The following is a 23275-nucleotide window of genomic DNA, read 5'->3' as shown; positions in this document are numbered from 1 at the left end:
TCATAAGTAACACACGAACAATAAGTAGGCTACTACCAACTTTCTTTACTAATTAGATAAATAGATAATTCATAATTCAACATTTGATTTAGTTCCTTTTTTTCCCTAATAGTCAGGCAAATTCAATAACGCTGGTGTCATAATTATTATTATTACGTTACTTACGTTGATATTTTAATTGTCATAATAATAATAATAATAATAATAATAATCAGCTAGGCTAATACCCAAGGCACCACCTTAGGCCTAAGTCATCAAGCTACTTTTAAAGCCATTAATCCAGGTGGCCGGGTCACAATGCGTAGGAGGGTGGTATCTTGTTACTTTCATTTTTAATTGGTATTTCAAAATTTATTGCGACCAAAAGAAGTTGGTTGTACAGTTTTATAGGATTCCCTCGTAAACCTGAACGGGGAAAACTTGTAGGCGTGTAGAAGTAATTTTATTCATAAAAGTTCATTCATTTAATAAATTACTTTCCAAATTATGTTGTTACCTTTATAATTTTTTTAATTATTTTCGTACCTATATGTAAATTATGTTTTTTTAATAACGCGTAATTACGGTTAATTGAAAAATAGTAAGATCTCGTTAAAATTACATTTGGCACTAATCCAATCTTGAAATTAACTGTTGTTACTTGAAATCATTTTCGTACAGATATGTAAATTATATTTCTTTTAATCATTCTCGCACGATAACTAATGTAGACCTATAACATTCGATAATTACACTATTTGTTTTTCCTATATTTGTGGAATTTTTCGGGCTTCAACTTGAAAATCTACAAAGTTTTAAAGAATTTTAGAAATATTAGAAATTTTTGCTCACTCAAGCAATTATTTGAAACATTCCAGCATAAAACTAAGGATTTTCACTTCATAAATACTTACAACCTATATTTTACAATTTTAATGGAATTTATCCTACATTTTCCTGTAAGTTTAATGGCATTTATCCTATATTGTCCGGTAATTTCAATGTCATTTATCCTATATTTTCGTGTGTTTTTAATGGAATTTATCCTCCTGTAAGTTTAATGGAATTTATCCTCCTGTAAGTTTAATGGAATTTATCCTCCTGTAAGTTTAATGGAATTTATCCTCCTGTAAGTTTAATGGTATTCATCCTATATTTTCCTATGATTTTATAGGCATTTACCGTATATTTTCATGTAAGTTTAATGGCTTTCATCCTATATTTTCCTATAATTTTATAGGCATTTACCGTATATTTTCATGTATTTTTAATGGAATTTATCCTATATTTTCCTGTAAGTTTAATGGCTTTCATCCTATATTTTCCTATAATTTTATATGCATTTATCCTATATTTTCATGAAATCCTAATGGATTTTATCCTATATTTTCCCGTAATTTTAATGGCATTTATCTAGAAATAAAGATAACGAATGTAATGTTGTCAAAAATCCCTCCTATAACATCCTATAAATTAACTCCAAATTCCCTATCTTTAATTTAAGATGTTTCCTATGGTCATCCTAACCGTTCTTAAACAGAAACTATAAAACCTCCTAATGTTGCTTAGTGCCATCTACGGCATAATGGGCATAAAAATCTTCATAAAATTAATGTTAATTAAAAAAAAACAAAATTGTAAAATAGATAAAATAGATTGACGACAAAGTCAAACTTGAAAATATATCACTCGAAATATCTCCCGCCTTTATTATTTTAATAACGCGGCACGCGATACGACGCGGCAGTCGGTCAAGTTGTTAAATGAAACCTCTTTATTTGATGGTTTTTCCCCGTATTTAAATAATGCTAATGAAAAATTCAGCATGGCCAGTATAAAAATCGTCGCTCGTAAAAAAATGGGAAAATAAACTAGCGATATAGCCTCGTGTATACTTTACTACGAAGAAGCCGTAATTGGGGTATTCGCCCGTAGAGGGCGCTGCCTTTGTTGTCGTCTGTCCGAGCGATTACTAACCTTAATGACTCGAAAATCCATTAGGAGGAAGGGCCTATGTAAATTTTCTATCAGCTATTATTTTTTCGCTAAGCCTGTAGCGTTCGAGCTATAAATTACCGATTATTTTGCGCGCCAAATAAGCTTCAAAGGTTAATATGGCTGACAATTATTTTATTAAAATGATCCTCCTTGCCTACCCAAGGGGTTACTAGCTCAAAATAAATGTACAGGGTGTTTGAAAGGGTTGTGCTAAAATTTGAAGGAGTTGTAGGGGATGAGTTGAGAAGTATGCCGGTTTTTTTCCCCATTTTCCTACGATGAGTTAAAAGAGCGCCAGAGAGCTTCAAAGTGTGGCCTACTAGCCCCTGGAAGTAGGCTGCAACAAGCGCAAAACCAAGCAGTAGGGACTTAAAATACCGTTTAAGTTTACTTTTTTTACGCTGGTTACCTCGATTGGTTTACAAAGTCCTATTTTACCTATCACACGAACCCAAACTTTAATGTTCGCGTTTCCCTACTGCTTGGTTTGGCGCTCGTTGCAGCCTACTTCCTGGGGCTAGTAGGCCACACTTTGAAGCTCTCTGGCGCTCTTTTAACTCATCGTAGGATAATGGGGAAAACAGGCATTGTTCTCAACTCAACCCATACAACTCCTTAAAACTTTTGCATAACCCCTTGAAACACCCTGTATATACGCGTATTAATACACTGCCTTTTTATATTATAATTTATTCAAAATTGAGTGTTGCTAGGCAACTGATATTTATTTCGTTTCAAGGCGAGTCGGCCTAAGCTTAAAATAGAATTTTAGGATCTTAAAATTAATATTGCGCCGCCATGTTCGGGTATAAAAGCAGGTAAATATGCCTGCTATACCTTACAATTTAAAGGTAATTTTTAAATCGGTAAATTTGCACACTTGGCGCATACCGGCCCAACTCTCTGAAGGCGTGTTAAATTCGAATGAAATAGACGCTTTAATAAAACCTGTTCAGCGATTTGCCTAGAAGTAGTAATACAGAGTGTCATGACATACTTATACAAGTGTTATATTTTAAGGAACGCGTTGCTTAATATTTCAATATCAAGGGCTTTAAAAGTCGCTGATGCCTTGGTTACTATCCTAGCTGATTATTATTATTATTATTTATTAATATTATTAATATAGAACGGCTCGTTCAATTTCGCACGCACCCCCGGTAAAAAAAACCCAACATAAACACGTGATTCTTTTATTCAGTTACTAACGCATGCGCGTAGGGGTGGGAAGAAAAAGAGAGCGGCATTTATTGAAGCGTCTATTGAGAACAATGAAACTTAGATCGTCGAATTGTTTAGCGCGAGAGATATCCGCTAGAGGCTCTAGAAGCCCACGCATTTCCCGAATCGGTTTTTCAAAGAATCGATGAAGAAAAGGGCAAACACCGATTAACTTTATTAGAACTTTATTGTTTAAGTTTTATTTTTGGCCTTCAATTTCCAAAACGGTTGTTCTTGTTTGCTTTCTTCGAGAGAATGATTATGTTGAAACCGGGTTGATTTGATTGACTCTTTAAATAAATCCAAGTTTTCTCACACCTGTATTTTTATTTTCCGTAGGCGATCCATTTTGGGCTTTCCAAACCGAAGGTTACATCTTCAAGTGGAACGTATCCGGTCGTCAACGGCAAATTACGTCACTTCCGTTCGTTTCCTTCACCCCGATTAAAGATGGCCACACGGTCGTGAAAGTCTCCGTTCAGTTGCGTGGTAAGTACTATTCTCCTAAATGCGTACGCTTTGCTTTCATATTTGTTAATAACGAAGGTTTACTTGCTTAATTTTATATATTTTCTTAATGATAAGACCGATTTTCAAATTGCTTACAGGGAAACAAACATTTAGAGCGAAGCCATTAGAGGTTCGATTTTAATGCTTTTATTTATACTAGATGGCGCCAATTTATATCTTATGGAATGAAAGAGAATAAATAAAGATTTATTACCCAATAAAAACTTTCACCATAATTTTAAGCGCCGTTTTATGTTAAAAATGTTAACAAAAATTAACTCCATTAAAATTATTATTATTATTGAATTATTTTTGTGGTATTTAGATAGTTCAACAATTCTATAGTTATACTCGACTTCACTGTTACTTTCGACCACTTGTCCACTTACAAAGGCGGGTGAAATGTTTTTAGATTAGAGTTAGGTGAAATTTATTTTTTGCCACTAATATGAATTAAGAACTTGAAAGGGCTGGTAAAAAAAATTAATATTTTCTTAAAAATATTTTCCTACTTAAAAATTGAATTTCAAGTACCTCAACCACCGTCAGTCATTCGTTATAACATACGCTTCTATATTAAAACGATAATGGTAACCTTGTTTTCAATGATTTTACAACTAAAGACTAACGATTGGACAGGAAACGGCTAAATTAAATGTAAATTAACATGTTGATTTTTCCACACGAGCTTGATTGCAAAGTCCGTAATGTTTTATTTGCGGGTGCTCTTATTTGAAAATTGCGAGGACTTATCTTCTGATCAGATTAATGAAGTAACTCTGATGTTTATTAATAGCAAGTGTCGGCTCCTATTTTAAGGTTAGTATCATTGGCGAGCGAGAGATGTCACTAACGTCGAGTTTAGTCGAAATTGAAACAAGTTGAGCAAGCAAATTATTCCCTCAAAAGTAGGTGCCTCGACGTAACACCCTTCCTTTGATTGGCTTTGCTTAATCACGTGCGCAGTCAACTTAGCTTGGATTGGCTTTTCCCGCAATCACGTGTTTCAATCACGTAATCGTCGACTTTCAAATAAATGACAATACGGTTTTAAAAGTCGATAATAGATGGAAGCACCTTCCCGGCGATCTAAGCAATCATAGCCATCTTCTTTACACAGACCCAATCAAAAATACATAGGGCAACGATAGAGCCGACACTCGCTTTAAATGTCTCAGGTACGAACGCAACTTAGTGTTTTCATCATCTATTAATACGGTCGTGGGTAGTTTAAAAATGAACGTAAACACCCATTTTGCGGTAACTGTTTATTGCTGATAATAATTTTAAGCTTGAGGGTCTACTTTCCACTCGGCTATAGCCGCTAGATTATTTTAAAGTAATAGGTCGTCGCTCGAAACGAATGCTTTCTTTTACACGAATGAAAAAACCCGTGATGTATTACGGAGTTGACGCCCCCCGGCGGCTGGCACTGGTAGCCACCAAAGTTTTGAGTTTCCTTTTCAGGGGTTTCCACGGGCCATGTGTCTTCCCAATAGTCCGAGACCTTTATGGCTCTCTACGGTCATTTTTTGGGTAGCTCGACTCTTTATTACGCTCTTATTCCGCGGGTATCTTTTTCTTTTTACGATTTGAGCGCCATCTCTCCAGTCCCTTAACGCACTCCGCCCGATTCCCGTTAGATGTCGCGCTTTTCGGTTTTTGTTCTCGATAATATAGCGAAGGTTGTTTCGCGCGAAAGAGGGCTTTAGGTTGTGATTGAAGGGAAATTGTACGTTTGGTTGGCCGCCATTTGACTCGCGGAGTCGGTATACTTACTTAGATAATCTACTCCGCGATTCTATAAGCTTCTGATAAGAATACAAATCTGGGATAAATACTTTGAATACAGTAATATCTTTATTGGAAATTTTAAAGGTTTTTTTAACGTTATCTTTCAAGGAATTAAGGACAGAATGATGGTAAATTGTATTTAAAAAAATTGTAAATATTTTTACGGTATTAAATGCAAATGGTGAAAAATAAGGTAGATAATGGTAAATTATTTACCATTATTTATCAAAGTAACCTATTTCATATTATTTTAAATCCAAAAGTAAAGTTATTTATGAAAATTAGTAAATTACCGTTATTTACCATTATTTTCCAAAAGTACCGTTATTAAGCATTATTTACCAAAAGTTCCGTAATATTAAGCATTATTTACCAAAATTACCGTTATTAAGTATTACTTACCAAAAGTACCGTTATTAAGCATTATTTACCAAAAGTACCGTTATTAAGTATTACTTACCAAAAGTACCATTATTAAGTATTACTTACCAAAAACACCCTCATTTACGGTTATTTTACACTTTTTTATCATTATTTACTAATTATACCCTCAATATTTGAAAAACGCTGTATATTTAGAATGCCTATTGCTATTAACCCTAATATCAATCGAAATTATAAATCCCAACGAAAACCTTTAATAAGAATTGGCTTTTTTGGGTCACACCGACTGTGTCAGTTATGCTCCAAAAATCGACTGAATAATAAATAGTAAAATTTTTATTAGTAGAATCTTCATCGTTATTCTGGTAATTAAAGGTCGGAGTATTGATGAATTATGAATTTTAAAATTGATGTATTTATAGAAAATTTATATCGTATTTTTCCCGATAAGAAGTACTTGTACAGCTAGGTTTTCAAAGACATTTGAAATACGGAAAAATCGGAACTTTAGTCGATGTTTTGGAAAATTCTCCAAGGTGAAGTTTGCATAACGTTAGAAGCCCCAGTTTTTTTTCTTTTTGAACCCTAACTTAAACTTCACACTTAAAATTTAACCCCCGCAAATAAAACAAAAACCAGGAAATAATAAAACCGGAAAATCATAAAGTTTCTAAGAAAAAATATCATTTTTCATAATTTAAGAGGTTCCCATCTCCCGTTCGAGGTTAAATATTACCCCAAATTCTAATATAAAAGAAAAAAATCATCTGATGGATACGCTACCCCCGCTTGTCGAGTTTTCTATTACCAACAGTTTGTCTAATGAATTTCCCAGGTCATTCCCTAAAATTAAAAACTATCCCTAACAGAGAAGCCCCCAAAAAAACGAGCGCCGCGTTAAACCCAGCCTGAAATTTATGGCTCGATATTCCTAGTTTATTCCCGCAACTCACCCGACAGTAGAGTCGAAGGCGGGGCGGATGAGCTTGAAGCCGTAGCGCGTTTAACTCTTCGCTCTCCATCTTTTGGCTTTTCTGCATTCCCGCTACCAATATTTTACCGTTCTAATGAAAGCGCCGTCCGTAAGCCTAGAAAATAGGTTTTCCAAAGCCGCGCCCTCTGTAAGCTAAGGTATGAACTAAGAGGGAAAAAAATATATTGAAAAGTTGAAAAGAGGCTCCGGGTGGTTGCTATAGTGACCATCCTCTCTCTTTAGTGGGAGGGATCTGTTCTTCTTCTAAGGTTTCGACCAAGCCACGTAAAGACATACGTGGGGGGGGGGGGGGAAATAAAGTTTATTGCATTCTAAATTTCGCCTTCCCCCGAATTTCATTATATTTCAATTATTATTCTTTTGGAGAAAAAGGGGAATCATTATTCATATTTTCGGTCGTTTTTTTGTAGCGAAGACGTAATACCATTCACGGTGCCCAGAGCCAGGCTGAATTTGGTATTTCACGGTTCATCTAAACTTTTGGCGACCCTAGAAATACATACCTGCCGGGGCAATCAGGGGCGTACCGAAGGGATCAAATTCGGTAGCAAACTCTATCCATTATAAAGTAAAAATATATTTATATACAAAAATAAACGCTTTAGTCCCATTCGACCGAAATCCCATTCGACCGAAGGCGGTTTTTGAGGTGTCCCATTCGACCGAATTCCGCCGAAACGTGCGGTTTTTATGTGTCCCATTCGACCGAACGCTTTTATGTGTCCCATTCGACCGAACGCTGCTATATAAATTGGCTTTTGCTATGTTTTCAATTTAGTTACTGAAGTCGTTTGCAATGGAGCGGATAGCTAATAAAGGAGGGTATTTATACATCAATAATAATTATTTATTCCGTCTTAATAAAAATAAAGATACAAATTGCTATTTTTCTTGCCGAAACGCGATGTGTAAAGTAAAAATAGTAACCTAACCTAACCTAACCTAACCTAACCCAAACATGGATCTTCAATAGTACATACCTTATAAATAAAATACCAAATCACCCCGCCAATTGGGCTACATTTTAAAATTATTTCGGTCGAATGGGATTCGGTCGAATGGGATTTCGGTCAAATGGGAATAAACGAAATAAACAGCCGACTAGTTTCGACGCAACATGGTGTCATTGTTATTTTTTTGGTGACTTCATATTTTTCTTGGGAATAAGAATGGTTCATTATGCCAAAGATAATATAGAACTCCTTTCCCTAGATTCGAATTCTGATAGCTTTCCGATTGACGATTTTGTACCGAAGCGTTTACCCACTTACGGCACGTGAGCTCCGAAAAATGGGCTTCCATCGCTCGCTGCCATAGTCATATCACGGCCAACTTTGACGACGCTCTGTTGCGCAAACAGCGCGTCATCAAAGTTGGCGGTGGTCTTATCTATAGTTGGTTACCATGGTAACTAATTTTTTCGGAGTTCCGACAGGAAGCTTGTAAACGCTATTAACTACGGGCGAGGCAGTTATTACTAATCTAGGGTGTGAGGTTTATATTATCTGTAAATTATGCCCACTGAAAAAAAATAAATTTGGTCGAACTGAACAAAAATAAATTTGGTCGAACTGAACAAAAATTAATTTGGTCGAACTGAACAAAAATAAATTTGGTTGAACTGAACAAAAATTAATTTGGTCGAACTGAACAAAAATAAATTTGGTTGAACTGAACAAAAATTAATTTGGTGGAACTGAACAAAAATAAATTTGGTCGAACTGAACAAAAATAAATTTGGTCGAACTGAACAAAAATAAATTTGGTCGAACTGAACAAAAATAAATTTGGTCGAACTGAACAAAAATAAATTTTTTCGAACTGAACAAAATAAATTTGGTCGAACTGAACAAAAATAAATTTTGTCGATATAACCAAATTTTTTAAGGGGGCGGGTGCATACTCTACCCCCTCTCTTCGTACAAATTTAAATTTAATAGCAAGATATAAATATTAAGAGTGGTTGTGTATAGTTGGGGTAAAATTGAACCTGAGCTCTACTAAACTGTCTGTCTAGTTGCTCATCCAATCAGAGTAATATACATTCGGCTTCTATGGTTTCTGAAATCTAATCTAAAGAAGAGGGGGAAAGAACTTTCCTGGTCCCCTTTTTTCTATAACAAAATAGAAGCGGTATAATATACGCGATTCAAGAACGAGAGAGCCAAATAAATCGAGTCATAAATCGAGATTTTGTTTTTTCTTGTTTAGATCCAATCGGTCTAAAAGGCCGCAATTTTTTCCTCGGAATTCGGTTTTGCCTTTGTTTTTATTAAATTTTAATAACGAATAGCTTCGGCTCAGGCAGAAAGAAAAATATCTTTCGGCGAAACCAAAATTAGTATTACTATTAACGATCAGTTTGGTTTGGAAGATTAATAAATTTTTGCTTTGAAAGCGTGTCATTAGTATTGATATTTTCGCTTTGATTATAAAAATATTACTTCCTAATTAATTAGTTTAATTAATTAATATGAAAACTGGATAAATTTAAGTAATCGGTTTGCCGTTTTAACCTCTTATACAAGGAGAGTACCCGAGGTGTTTATTGCCGATTTTGTTCAAAGTCGGACGTAATGTAGACCTTTTTGAGGTATGAAATTTCCCAAAAGGAGACGTTGCACTACCCATTCGATTTGCCATGGCAACCGAAAATGTTTTTGACCACTCAACACAAAAATATGATCTTTTCCTTATTTTACCCAAAAAGTGTTACATATTTACCCCAAAAATGTTCCAATTTACCCAAACTTGATGAAATTTACCTAAATGTGATTTTAATTTTTTTTTAATTTTCGTAACTAGGACTCTGTGAAACCGAGATAATCCCATGCTTTTTTAAACGAAGATTTTTTTTGTTTTAAGTGATCAAAAACATTTTCGGTTGCCATGACAAATTGAATGGGTAGTGCAACGTATCCTTTTGGGAAATTTCATATCTCATATGAACAAAATCGGCAATAAGCACCTCGGGTACTCTCATTGTTAGATGTGAAATGGGAATTTGAAATGAAATGCTTACCTCAACAATATCCTCCCTTTAACCCGAAAATGATAAAATGAAACCCTTCGTCTTCGCGAAATAAAAACCTTGATGCGAAAGATAACAATGGAAGAGTCTTTAGGGTTAAGTAGGCTCGACGAAAATAATTATACTTCAAGTAGACACCTCCTTGATATAAAATCAATTTTAATTAACATAGTCTCTTTTAATTAAGCGACTGTCCTCGCTAATATAATCGGGCAAACGGCAGATAAACCCATCCGAAAGTGAAGTCTCAACAACAAATAATATTCCTCTCGGTGGCCCTATCTATTCTCCTGTCAAATAAAGAAACGCCGCTAGAGGTAGCTCTCTCCTTCTTTTCGCAACAGCCCCGTAATATTATGAATAAGTGTCCGCAGCGCCGCCGTACGGTCAGTTTTGATGTAAAAGAGGCTCGCATCTTTCCAAGTCATATTTTCTTGTTTGATCCATCGGCTCGTAAAAGCATCTTACTTTCACGGCCGCCTTCCTTCGCCGTAGAACGCGTCACCCTGCCCACCCCCCGCGCCTGTTCTAAACCAGACACACCCTGTTTATGCCATGTACCGCCATTTCACTCAGCTACACCCCAGTATCGACTTATAACCCCTATAAATGGGTGGGATACGCTTCCGGGGCCTGGTCTCACCTCGCCGCGAAGCGTACACCTCGAGAAGCGGTACAGTCTGCTTACGTTTAAAGAGCGGCCGATTGGCGGCTAAACGCGGGCTTAAACGCTAAAGGGGGGTAGCCTGGGGTGGGGGTAAAGGATAGACGAATTGCATAGGCGGGGTATTGAAACCTGAAAGGAATATAAAGATTTCTTATTCTCCTTTTCTTTTCTGAGAAGGACGGAATTGAAAAGTGATGAAAAGTATTGATTTTTGGGTATTTTCCCACCCGTTCCTTATCCTTGGCCCATCCAGTCTAGTTCGAAGCCCCCCTCCCACCTGCTTCGTAAGATTCCAAAACAGCCTCTACTTTTTTTCTCTCGTTTCGGTATAGCTTCGAGAATATATATTTTCTCTCTCCCACTTTTGGCGCCTTCTAAGATCATTCGCCTCAAATTCAAAGGTCAGCTCTCTCTCTCTCATTCGCTGTTTTAAGAAACTTTCTTTTAGTTTCGCTTTTCCGATAGTCGGAAATAAAGAAAAGCTCCGATGCAAAAGAGAGAGACTCGTTTTCTTCTTTTTATTTTTAATAAAAGATTTTTTCCGCTTCTTTTTTCCCCTTTCTTCTAGGTAGGTTCTTTATTTTTTCGAGATATATTTAATTGTGGTTAAAATTGGATACTTTGTATTATTTAGTGCTTTGGGTTAATTTTTAATGATTCTATTGAAATATTAAGTCGTCGCCGTTGAAACAAAACCACGTATCTTTTCGGTGGCCTTTTTGAGAATAATGGATTTTTAATTTTACAGGGACTTGTGAAATCGCGTGTTAGGTTTTTACACGTAAGTTAATTTTATAGTTAAATAATTTCGTTTCAATATTGAATTTATGAGGATTTTAATTTAAAAATATTTTGCTAAAGGGGAATTTTCAGAGATACGTGATTTTACGTCATGAAGTGAGATAGGAGCTGAAAATAAGCGAGATACGCGCTTTTGCGCGAAATCCGTTGTGACTATCAAAGATAAGTTTAAATGTATTCTCGATTTAAAAAAAGAAATTCAATTGCAACCTATTAATGTTTTTAATGTTATATACGTAAATTGGGGTGTAGAATCTAAATATGTCAATTTTGACAAAACCACGTATCTCAAGTTACGTGGTTTTGTTTTAACGGCGAAGAAGTGGTAAATAAACCATTAAACTTTCATTAAAAGCCTAGGTTTTCTTCTGCCTCTCACCCTTTAAATTTACTCTCCTTCCAAACAAATACCCTGGTGGTAGGCCAACAGTGGAACACGTTGGCCTACCACCAGGGTATTTGTTTGGCGGGAAGTAAACTTAACGGGTGACCGGCACAAGAAAACCTAAGCCTTTAAAAACGCTTTTGTTATTTTCGTGAATATAATTTAATTAATGATGAATTGTTTTTAATTATATATATTAATTTATTCATAAATTATTCTTTTATGCATATAATATGGAAGGTTTTTATTCCAACTATGCGGTAGATGGCGCTACACAGCATTAGGGGGCTTGATCACTTCTATTCCCGCTCTTTCGGTGTCACGTGTTGATTGGAACGTGTCATCATGGACCAAGAATCAACGGGACTCACCTCAGCCATACGCGGCTTACTGGTTATTTTTACCTAACACAATGGTTAATTACTAATTAATTAAACTTTTAAAAGAACCAATTTCCCAAATAAAACTTACTGAGATTAATAATTTAACGGACAACAACGGCTCCAACTTCTCTACGAAACTACGTCGGAAATCGACTTCAGCGACGCCAAGTTTGTCCACATTGAACTAAAATTAACCCTGATTTTCCTATTCCCAGTATCCACGAGTGCTTTTTTAAGCTTAGATTCTTAGTTCATGATTCTACTAAAGGGAGTAGTTGTAAAAATTTAAATACGGCTTAGCTAAACTATTTTTAAAAATTACGACAATTTTTTTTAAATACCGTAAACCAATTAGTAAAGATCAATATCCATCTGCCGAACCAACAATGAAACTACGCAGTCTAGAAGCCATTTTAAATTTAATTTGGTTTCTTCCTCGACGTACTAATGCTTTTTTCATTCGCCCGCTTAAATTCTACTACCGAAAATGAGATGAAGGGTATTATGAGGTCTTGAAAAATTGAATTGAATAAAAATTCTTCACCACCCCGCTGTGCAAAAAAAAAGAAACCTTTACAAAAGAGGTTTTTTTTTTCCATTCCGGCGTAACGTACGACGGAGTCCCTTTTGTTAGACGCTTGAAAAGTCGGCTTATGATTCGATATAAAAGTTCTGGTCACCTCTAAAAATAGTTCCCGCGATAATAATTTGTTCCGTCCGCCCATGTCTAGCCCTTTATATGACAAGCGTCTACTCTTTCCGAGCGCGCACCATACCTGAGAATATTGTAGAGAATTTGCGAGGCCTTAGGTACTACTCCCTTCTTCCTTGTATTTTGGAACGAATCACCATAGAAACGGCGTTCTTCGTTGCCCGTTATCTTCTCCGTTTTTGGTTTTCGAGGCACGAATCCGAGCTAGCCCGTGTCCCTGGTGTTATAAAAAGAATCATATATTCAAAGCGCTCACCCAAAAATGAGGCTTTGCCGTTATAACTTGGCTTTCTTCAAATTATACCCAAGCGTTTCCTTTTCGAGCTGCTTTCTTCGGCCGCGAATCGATTCGGAAGATTACAGTCGCGCCAATTTTCTACGATCTGACCGGGATCTTTCGCAATTTGAAGTAGAAACGCTTTCTTGTTTTAAAGGAAAAAATATTTCGTAATGCGGGTTTTTGTTTTAGTTCTGATAATGTCTTCGTTGCCACAGCCACGGAAATGTTTATGGAAAATTTGTTTTGTTTGAAGATATATTTGCCGATATTTAATTTGGAAAGTTAGAAAAGGTTCCCCCCACCCGTTTTGTCTTTGTTTTATTGGCTTAACGTTCGTTTTCCCGTTGATGGTGATAATTTATTTAATACGTTGGCGGTCTTTGGGCGAATTAGGATAATTCCGCCTAAGGCAAATGTTTATGACTAGATGCCTAAATTCCAACTCGTCCCTGAGCACCGGTGCGCTGCTACTTGAACGCTTGTACAGGGGCATGTAGGCCAAAAATAGACTTTATTTTCTTTAAGCAACGCTTATTGTTATAGTTGCCTAAATATATTTTATGTAAATTTAATTTTGGGCCTAACGGGAGAAGGGTCTTATGTACTTTTAATTCCAGTGCCCTTGTTTTGTTTTTGGATTTTCAATCATGAAACTAATTGTTAAATATTTTTAACGTATTAAAGTGAACCCCGAAAGCTAAAGACGGTGGATTGGCGAAAAACTAGCCTTGGATCTCGTCTTTATTGACATAAAATGTTACCTTTTGATATAAAATATTGGGTTTCTTATCGATTTTAATTGCAGTCTATAAAAATCGTCTGTGGCTTTAAATTTGGTCGCTATTGTAACAAAATAACACTTTCACGAATTATTCTTTCCACGTTGAGTTTGCAAGCTCTCCCCCCACTGCTTTAGGGGGTTTCCCCCGAGCTCTTCGGTTTCCCCTTCCATAAAAACTTGTTGAGGTTAAAAGTAATAGTTAGTGTAGCCTAAATTAATGGCTTTAAAAGTCGCTTGATGATTTAGGACTAAGGTGGTGCCTTAGGTATTAGCCTAGCTGATTATAATAAACATTAATTACATTTAATTTCATTTGGAAAGCGAATAATTTCTACTGAACTGCAAAATATGAAAACTATTTTAAACTACAAAGGAATGTAGAAAAAAAAATGTTTGGGCTGTAAATGACAAAAAACGTAAAACTATAGTAGTTGAAAACCTTTCTTATAGTTCCCTTTCGACTGATGGTGTTTTGAGCGCATGGAAATACAAATACACTTATTGATTTTTCCATCGGGGATACGTCCGATCGAACATAGTATTTTTATACAAATGAACGTACTTTTTAGCTAGATCTTTTTGCGTAAAAGACAAGAAGTCATCATGGCCGTACATCGAACACGCGTACCTCTCTTTGATATACCATTACTCTTGTTGGACCAGATCGTACGTACATCAGCGTGGTATAGATGCGGTAAACGCGATGGACCGATTTGTCACGAACCATTAACTATAATGTCTATCATTTGCTTCAGTGTCCAAGTTCAATATGATATACCAACTTTATAATAAGTGCTTCCACGAATTTCCCCGGCGTCGCAATTTCCTTACGTATAGATCGGGGTTTTTCGCCGAAACTTTCGCTTCATCAACGCGTGACGTTACCCAACGCGAATGTTCTGACAAGTTCCTTTTAAATATGACCGATTATACGCGGATCTTCTTCGTTTAAAACGACACCACCCCCATCTACCGAAAAGAACTATAGAACAGAAGGTTGTTTTTTTTTCTTCTCCAAAGACGATTCGTCGGTAATCGATCACCCGACACCCAGTTGTTTAAATTACCGATCATATTCTGCAGAGAGAAAATTTGGGGAGTTAGGGAAACAGATCCCCCTGTCGTTCGCGACTGAAAGTAGTCTCTCCTCTTAATAATCTACCTTGCCTATATTTTATATATTCAAAAGTACCCGAGCTCGCGACTACGAAGGGAAAAATTCACCATAGAGAGCGGGGCTATGAGATGGAAGGATTGAAAGCTTCCAAACATTAAGGGCTTTTTTGGGGAGAGGTGTGGTTGCTCCCTATCTCTCTCTCCGGCCGCTAATGGCGCAGTGGCGCTGCAGGCGTCTCTTCACTGTTTACTTTTCAAAAAGCTCCGACGCCCTCGTCTTCCGGCACTTAGCCTGCATTCTCAAATTTCCCTTTTTAGCTCTTCGAGTCGGCCTCCTCATACTCGCTTCCCGACGATTTGTCCCGTCAGTCTGTCCCCGGCTTTGACAATTTTTGCCGTTCTACAATCTATATGTAGTCTCATTATAAAATATTCGATGGGTATTCTTCACACCAATTTGATCAAATTGGTGCACGGTTATGGACCATGTTTAATAATAAATCGGTTTTTAAGCGAATTTTCAACTTTCTTTATTAATTTTTTGTGTAATCTAAGAAGTAATTTAAAAGTGGCTAAGCATTAAATTTACCTTTATTAAATTTTTAAAAAATTTCAAAAGTTCGTCATTTAAATTTTCTTTTCAAAAAAGGCGTAAGTCGAATTTAAAATTTTGGCCCTTTGCCAAACTTTAAAACTAATTAAGAAGTTTTGTTATTACAGTAGATGAAATCTCCATCCCACTATCCATATTTATATTACTTGAGACTAATACCCCCAAGCCGAATATCTTGGAACCCCCAAGCCGAATATCTTGGAACCCCCAAGCCGAATATCTTGGAACCCCCAAGCCGAATATCTTGGAACCCCCAAGCCGAATATCTTGGAACCCCCAAGCCGAATATCTTGAAACTCCCAAGCCGAATATCTTGAAACTCCCAAGCCGAATATCTTGAAACTCCCAAGCCGAATATCGGGAAACATCCAAGCCGAATATCTTGAAACCCCCAAGCTTATTTTCTTTGAAACCCCCAAGCTTAATATCAGCATAATATGTTGAGACCCAAGGCAATGCTAAATTGGTTTCCGGGTTCATTTAGTCCTAAAAATCTGTCGAGTCGAAAAGGAAAGCATCACTCCATCAGGCGTCAAGGACAGACTAGAAAATGTGAATATATCGTAAAGTGTAGTTCCGAGATTTCTATCTTTTCTTCTTATAATTAAAGATACGCTTGGAAACGTCTCGTTTGAGGAAATGGAGCGGTGCAAAGTAGGACGCGCTTTGGGAGAGGCGTCTTGGGAGTTTTGGTGGTTCTTAGCGGAGGAGAAGGAGAGGCATTCCAAATACAAAGAGAGGTGGCGCTGGGAGGGTAGGGGGTCGCCTTTCCCGAATCTTTGCAGGAAAGCCGCTTTTCCCGGCGCGCTTTTTATCTGCCGCTCATTCTTGATTAAATGAATATCATTTCGACGATATATCTTTTTTTCTCGCTCTCTTTCGCGTCTCCTTTTTAACGGCGGTCGCGGCGAGACATATTTTGGAGGCGCCTCCGCAGATAGGCCTCGCGCGGGAATTTTTTTACAAAAAAGAGAGCGAAAAGTCAACCCCATTTCCATCGATTTGAGAATGTTTATGCGCTACGGCGTTCCAATGAATTCCTCCCATCCGGAATGGAATATTTTCCCTTTTTTAGACCTAGATCGAGGTTCCTAATGAACGGGAATCAAAGTGCATTTTAAAAAACGGATTTTAATTGGTTTTGTTAAGAAAAATTAAAAAATTAAAAAAATTGCTAGAATATTTTGGTGGCTCTAATATACTTAAGCAGGTGTAACATAAGGGTGTCACGGTACATTTGTTCCTTACTTAATTCTAGTAAAATAAAACTAGTAAAGTAACATACAAAAAAATATATATGTATTTTCTAAACCTTGGAAAATTTGGTTTCATCAGTTGCTAGAGCCCCGCCCTAAAAAAGATGTGTTCAAACGCTTTTAACGCCATCTCTATGTGGTTGAGATTACCAAGGCAAAATAATAATAAAGTTTGGTCCACCGCACAGAGATGGCGCCTAGGGCTTTTCCAGAAACTTTAAATATAGCTACGACCCTATAAAAATCACGACACGAAAGGTTTAAAAATTGTTTTGGACTTTTTAACATATTTAAATGGGATTTCTCGGCTTTTAGCGAACCATAGAAGGTAAATAGAGTACTTAATTTCATTATAGTCTAATTTGTGTTAAGTACAGAATTTCTAGACTAAAATAGACATACTTGAAAATATGGACTATACTTTTCGATCCACTGAATTGACCCGAGCGTTTCCATTAGGTTGTAGTAATCATTTTGCTCAAAATAGCGAAACGACCGTGCTGAGATAAAATGGAAGCTCGTGCCAAAAGAAGCGTAGCTGTCTGTACTGTAACATTTTTGAAATTGGCTTATTAAAAGCACTCTTTGAGACGTGTCACGATACCGTTGAAACGTTGACTTACGTCTATACGGTCTATATAAAATCTCTTGCCGCTGAAATTTTTTATCAACGATTTTATATATGAATAAAAAAATGGCTCTAATATTTTTTTAGCGTCCATCGTGATTCGCGTCCTCGTTTTTAAGCGTTATACTTATTTTTTTGGATATGTATGAAATTTGAAACTCGATTTCCTAAAATTTCCTCCGTCGTATAAATGGATTTCGTCTTTTTCCTCTTAAATCTTAACTTTATTGGCGTCCTAAGATACGCCTTATCTCGGGTCTAGCTAAGATATTTTTCCCTTTACTTTAGACTATCTAAATGATTTCTTCGACTCGGAAGCGATACCATCCGCGTTGAGACGCCATTAGAGGGGAAAATCCCAATCCTGAGTACATCTTAAATTGAATTAATCGGATAATTGAATAAGTAACTCGTTAATCTAATCAAACGAATGGGATGTAAAGAAAAAGAGTATCTATTAAATCAGGTTTTTAAACGCGAGAGCCCGTGAGTGTGTCGCTATTTTTTACGAAGGACCACCGCTATTTCAATATAGATAGCTTCACAGGGGCGTAAATTTAATGAGGATATAATTAAGACAATTAAGCGTGGATGGTTCCTAGGGCGAATAGTTTTTTCCGCTTGCTCCAGGTACTCTTCATTTCCCTCCCAGGTGTGTTCTCGACCAAGATTCGACCTTCTTGAATCGTATTTCGCCGACATCCCCCGAAAGAATATCAAACGAGGGTTCGGGAAATTGCGGAAAGAAGTCAGGCGTGTCATCGGCGCCTAGTTCTCTCTCTCTCTCTCTCTCTCTCTCTCTCTCTCTCTCTCTCTCTCTCTCTCTCTCTCTCTCTCTCTCTCTCTCTCTCTCTCTCTCTCTCTCTCTCTGCGCCAGTGTGTGCCTTAAAGATTTGAAGACTTATTTGGCGACCTCTGTTAGCGGGCTTCTCAAATCGAAAATGCGTCCGCGTGCTCGATGTGGTAAAGTTTTCTAGGGTGAGGACGGTAATTAGATGTAATTATCTCTCCGGGACGACTGATTAATGAGAGTAATTACGTGGTCGCCTATTCTCATTAGTCCCCCCAGCCCACCACCCTCGCGGCTCACCCTGTCCCGCGTCCAAACTTTCTTAGATGGCTGCCTGTCCTTGTCTTTCTATAGTGCCGGACAAGGCGCACTCGATAGCGCGCTCGAAAGTGGGGAAACGGTGAAGTATACTCTCCCGAACGTTATCGTTTCCCCGCCTTTTCCCGAAATGTCATCCGAACATTCTTGACTTTTTTTCAGTCTCTCCTATTCCCTGTAAAGGTAAAAAAAAGCTTTTTCCAATTCCCCCGGCTTTTCTCGATTCTGTTCCTTATCCCACCGTGTTACTTCCTCCCCCCTTCTGCCTTGCGCCAAAATGGACGACAGTTAATGTTCCTTTTCGGACTTTGGGTGTATATTCCTTTTTTCCGCATTCGTACTTTTCTAGTGTTTCGAAAGTTATTCGATCGGAGCAATTTTTGTAACTTTTTTATGTAATTGATACGAAACGTCTTAGTGTATTTTTAATTTTCGAATAAAAATATTGTAGACCTTTTTTTCCCCTGATAAGAATAATGAAAATAGGTCTACGCCTGTAGAAATGTTCCACACGCCGCACATCGGTGTACTAGGAGAAGCGCGCTACCAGGCTGTTCGTTAAAAGACTGATTAAGATAGTAGTTTCTAACGCGGGTTTAGCCTGTCCACGGTTTTCTTCGCGTATCGAGAAGGCTTTCGTTGTTATTTATGTTTTATGAACCGTCTTTCACGAGGATAAGGTTAGGAAACAATAACGTACAGCTTGAAAACATTGATACCAATATGGAAAGGTTAAAAATCTTCTAAAGTAAAGCGTACAGGCTTTGAAAAATAATGGAGCTCTTTGTTACAATTTCCTTTTTTTTCCCCGGCATTCTCGGCTACTCCTTAAAAGCCTCTTTTCTCACTTATCTGAGTTATGGTTAAAAATTCAGGATAAGAGGTGTTTGTACCGTCGTATACTAGTGGCTCCATCTAGTCACTTAAACTTTATCTATACGACTAACTTCGGCGGGGTAGTCGCGGCGGCGGCAGCAACTGTTTTGATCTGATTTATTTGCTTTTTCTTGGCCCTGGGAAAAACCCTATCTTTCCCTCTAAAAGTCTCCGAAAGGGGTCCGTTTTACGCCATCTTCCGTCCGCCGATTTAGAGCTCGGAAACGCCTAATAAAAGAGGGCGCTTATTACGTCGGCGCTTTGGTTTTGTTCAAACCAGTTTAGTTTAAATACTTAAGGTCTTTTTCGAATTGGCGTCGTGGTCGCCTTGATAAGCTTAATCCGGTTTCCGTCCTTTAAATAATGAGTTTTTGCCGCTAATCCTTCGCCTCGAAAACTGCTCCATTTCATTTTGCCGAGTATTCGCGTTACTTAAAGCGTAGTTAAATTGTTTATTTGACGCCGAGCCGCGGCTTAAAGCGGCGAGCTTGTTGGTTAACGTCTAAAATATTCAGGCGCGTCATTAGTAATTCAGCGTGGTCATAATTTGCCCTTTAGGCGCTCTACCTAGCGAGCGATGAGATAAGTTCACCCGCTAGTCAAGTCCTAAACTGGAGGGGGCTACGGCGACGCTATCCGCGTCTTTCAGTGACCTGTCAGGATATCATCCGAAACTTAAATTATCTGGCTAGTGGCGATGGGCAATTTGCCGAATGAGCCGCTCAGCTCACGCGCACCGCTCTATTGATATACGGTCACGCTCTCGCTTATTTAAAAGTTAAAATTGCTCTCTTTTCTTTTCGCGCTCATTTGAGAGGAGAACTTTGGTGCTCTTCTCTTTTTCCCCTCATTTGAGAGGCGATATTTGTGTTCCACTCTTTCAGCGCTCATTTGAGAGGCGAAATCTACGCGCTACTCTCTTTACGCTCTTTACAATGGCGACATTTACGCTCTTCTCATATAGCGTTCATTTGAAAGGTGACATTTGCGTTCCTCTCTTTCAGCGCTCATAGAAGAGACGAAATCTACGATCTACTCTCTTTACGCTCTTTACAGAGGCAACATCCACGCTCCTCTCACTTAGCGTTCATTTGAAAGGCGACATTTGCGTTCCTCTCTTTCAGCGCTCATAGAAGAGACGAAATCTACGATCTACTCTCTTTACGCTCTTTACAGAGGCAACATCCACGCTCCTCTCACTTAGCGTTCATTTGAAAGGCGACATTTGCGTTCCTCTCTTTCAGCGCTCATAGAAGAGACGAAATCTACGATCTACTCTCTTTACGCTCTTTACAGAGGCAACATCCACGCTCCTCTCACTTAGCGTTCATTTGAAAGGCGACATTTGCGTTCCTCTCTTTCAGCGCTCATAGAAGAGACGAAATCTACGATCTACTCTCTTTACGCTCTTTACAGAGGCAACATCCACGCTCCTCTCACTTAGCGTTCATTTTGAGGCGACATTTGCGTTCCTCTCTTTCAGCGCTCATAGAAGAGACGAAATCTACGATCTACTCTCTTTACGCTCTTTACAGAGGCAACATCCACGCTCCTCTCACTTAGCGTTCATTTGAAAGGCGACATTTGCGTTCCTCTCTTTCAGCGCTCATAGAAGAGACGAAATCTACGATCTACTCTCTTTACGCTCTTTACAGAGGCAACATCCACGCTCCTCTCACTTAGCGTTCATTTTGAGGCGACATTTGCGTTCCTCTCTTTCAGCGCTCATAGAAGAGACGAAATCTACGATCTACTCTCTTTACGCTCTTTACAGAGGCAACATCCACGCTCCTCTCACTTAGCGTTCATTTGAAAGGCGACATTTGCGTTCCTCTCTTTCAGCGCTCATAGAAGAGACGAAATCTACGATCTACTCTCTTTACGCTCTTTACAGAGGCAACATCCACGCTCCTCTCACTTAGCGTTCATTTGAAAGGCGACATTTGCGTTCCTCTCTTTCAGCGCTCATAGAAGAGACGAAATCTACGATCTACTCTCTTTACGCTCTTTACAGAGGCAACATCCACGCTCCTCTCACTTAGCGTTCATTTTGAGGTGACATTTGCGTTCCTCTCTTTCAGCGCTCTTTGGAGAGGCTGTATCGACGTTTTTCTCACTTAGCGCTCATTGAAGAGACGATATCTAAGCTCTACCCTCTTTACGTTCTTTACAGAGGCGACATCTACGCTCGTCTCACTTAGCGTTCATTTGAGACGTGACATTTGCGTTCCTCTCTTTCAGCGCTCTATGGAGAGGCTGTATCGACCTGTTTCTCACTTAGCGCTCATTGAAGAGACGATATATACGCTCCTCTCACTTAGAGCTCAGCTCAGAGGAGATATCGCCCTTCCCCTCACTTCAACCTCGGTTTTTTTTTAAAAACGACAACTTGCGGCTCAATTTCGTTCAAAATAACTAAAACTCTCAAATGAGCTGAACGGTGCCCATCACTGTTAGCTAGCCGAGCTAAATCCGAGCCAATTTGCTAAAGAGCAACTCTTCATGTCTGAAATCGTTCCTAACTAAATTGGAACCTACTCTCTCTCTCTCTCGTGTTTTGAAAGCAAACAACGCGGCTCGTGTTAAGCTCTTCGTTTAAATATACTAGGATAATTTAAATGGTTTAAAAGGTGGGGGATAGAGAAATTAAATTTAAAGAGACGGCGAAAGTACAATATGTAGATCGCGCGTTTAAAATACACATACATATATTTATTTCATCAGCACACTGCGAATTTAATAATAAAACGTTTCTCAAAATAATTAATTAATTTTCTAAATAGTGTTACGAAATAGCATCCGAATTGTAGCTAAACTTTGATTGCAATTTTCGGGAATAAAAGAGAGTTTCCTTAATAATTGTTAGTCAATGAATTTGGGAAGATAATTATCATTTTAAAAAGGCCTTAATTTAGCGGTGACGCCTTTCGCGAAGTAAATGTTTAATCACTCTTTCCCGCGTCTCCCCCTTTCTCCCTCCCCCTCTTTCGCTTTTTCCAATTATGCAAATTAAATCATTCCCTTGTCGCGCTTCCCGGATACGCCGAGGAGAGAGCTTTCCTCCAAGGCGTTCAGGATACGATGCTCGCGGACTGGACCCCTTCTTTTAACTTTCCGCCAACTGTCAGGTCGAGTACTTGTCTCGGATAAGTTTACTCTTCTCGCTACGAAGAATCTTCGACTACAAACACTCATTGAAGCGCCGTTAGAAGAAAAAACCGCTATCCGTGAATTTTTAATAAGCCTGACATCACTTCCTTCTCTTATTTAAAACCCAAGCAACCTCTATTTTAAATATTTATGTTGCACACATACTCTCCCGTATATTCACCTTTTTCCGGAAACCGCGTTTGACTTTTAAATATGTACCACCAAAAGAAAACCTACAATACTCACTATCGAAATAGTTTTATTTATTAAAACCGAGGAATAGTTGAAGGAAACTTTTTTGTCGTTAAAATTGTATTTTGACGGTTAGATACCGTAAAAACTACAATATTTATTTTAAACTTGGTTCTTGAATATACTAAACGTCTTGGGAAAGTAGTTTTTACTTTTTCAAAACTTAGTTTTACTATAACTATGTTGAGGAGATTTTTAGCGTTGCTTCCAATCCCCATCACGCTCAATGACAGATTTGAGGATTTTTTGATTTAAAAAAAAATCTATTTATCTAATTTAAATCAGATTTTTATTGATTTTAATTGATTTTTTTTATTTTTTATTTTTTTTTATTTAAATCGGGTTTTAATTGTTTT

At 37.8% G+C, this 23275-nt stretch overlaps 1 protein-coding gene across 2 annotated transcripts in view; it reads left to right on the top strand.

Annotated features, from left to right (window-relative positions):
• LOC149924824 (uncharacterized) overlaps positions 1-23275 on the top strand; it is a 557796-nt gene that overhangs the window by 423101 nt on the left and 111420 nt on the right. For both annotated transcript variants that reach the window (XM_090159675.1, XM_090159674.1), the window contains exon 10: positions 3538-3687. In XM_090159675.1, coding sequence (XP_090015801.1) covers positions 3538-3687 — 150 coding nt within the window. The remainder of the gene's footprint in view (positions 1-3537; positions 3688-23275) is intronic.

The sequence above is a fragment of the Leiobunum rupestre genome, chromosome 10 (genome assembly GCF_980474605.1).
Source record: "Leiobunum rupestre chromosome 10, qqLeiRupe1.1.hap1, whole genome shotgun sequence".
Classification (NCBI taxonomy): domain Eukaryota; kingdom Metazoa; phylum Arthropoda; class Arachnida; order Opiliones; family Sclerosomatidae; genus Leiobunum; species Leiobunum rupestre.
Note: the sequence above shows the minus strand (reverse complement) of the source record. Positions and strands in the feature narration are given on the sequence as shown.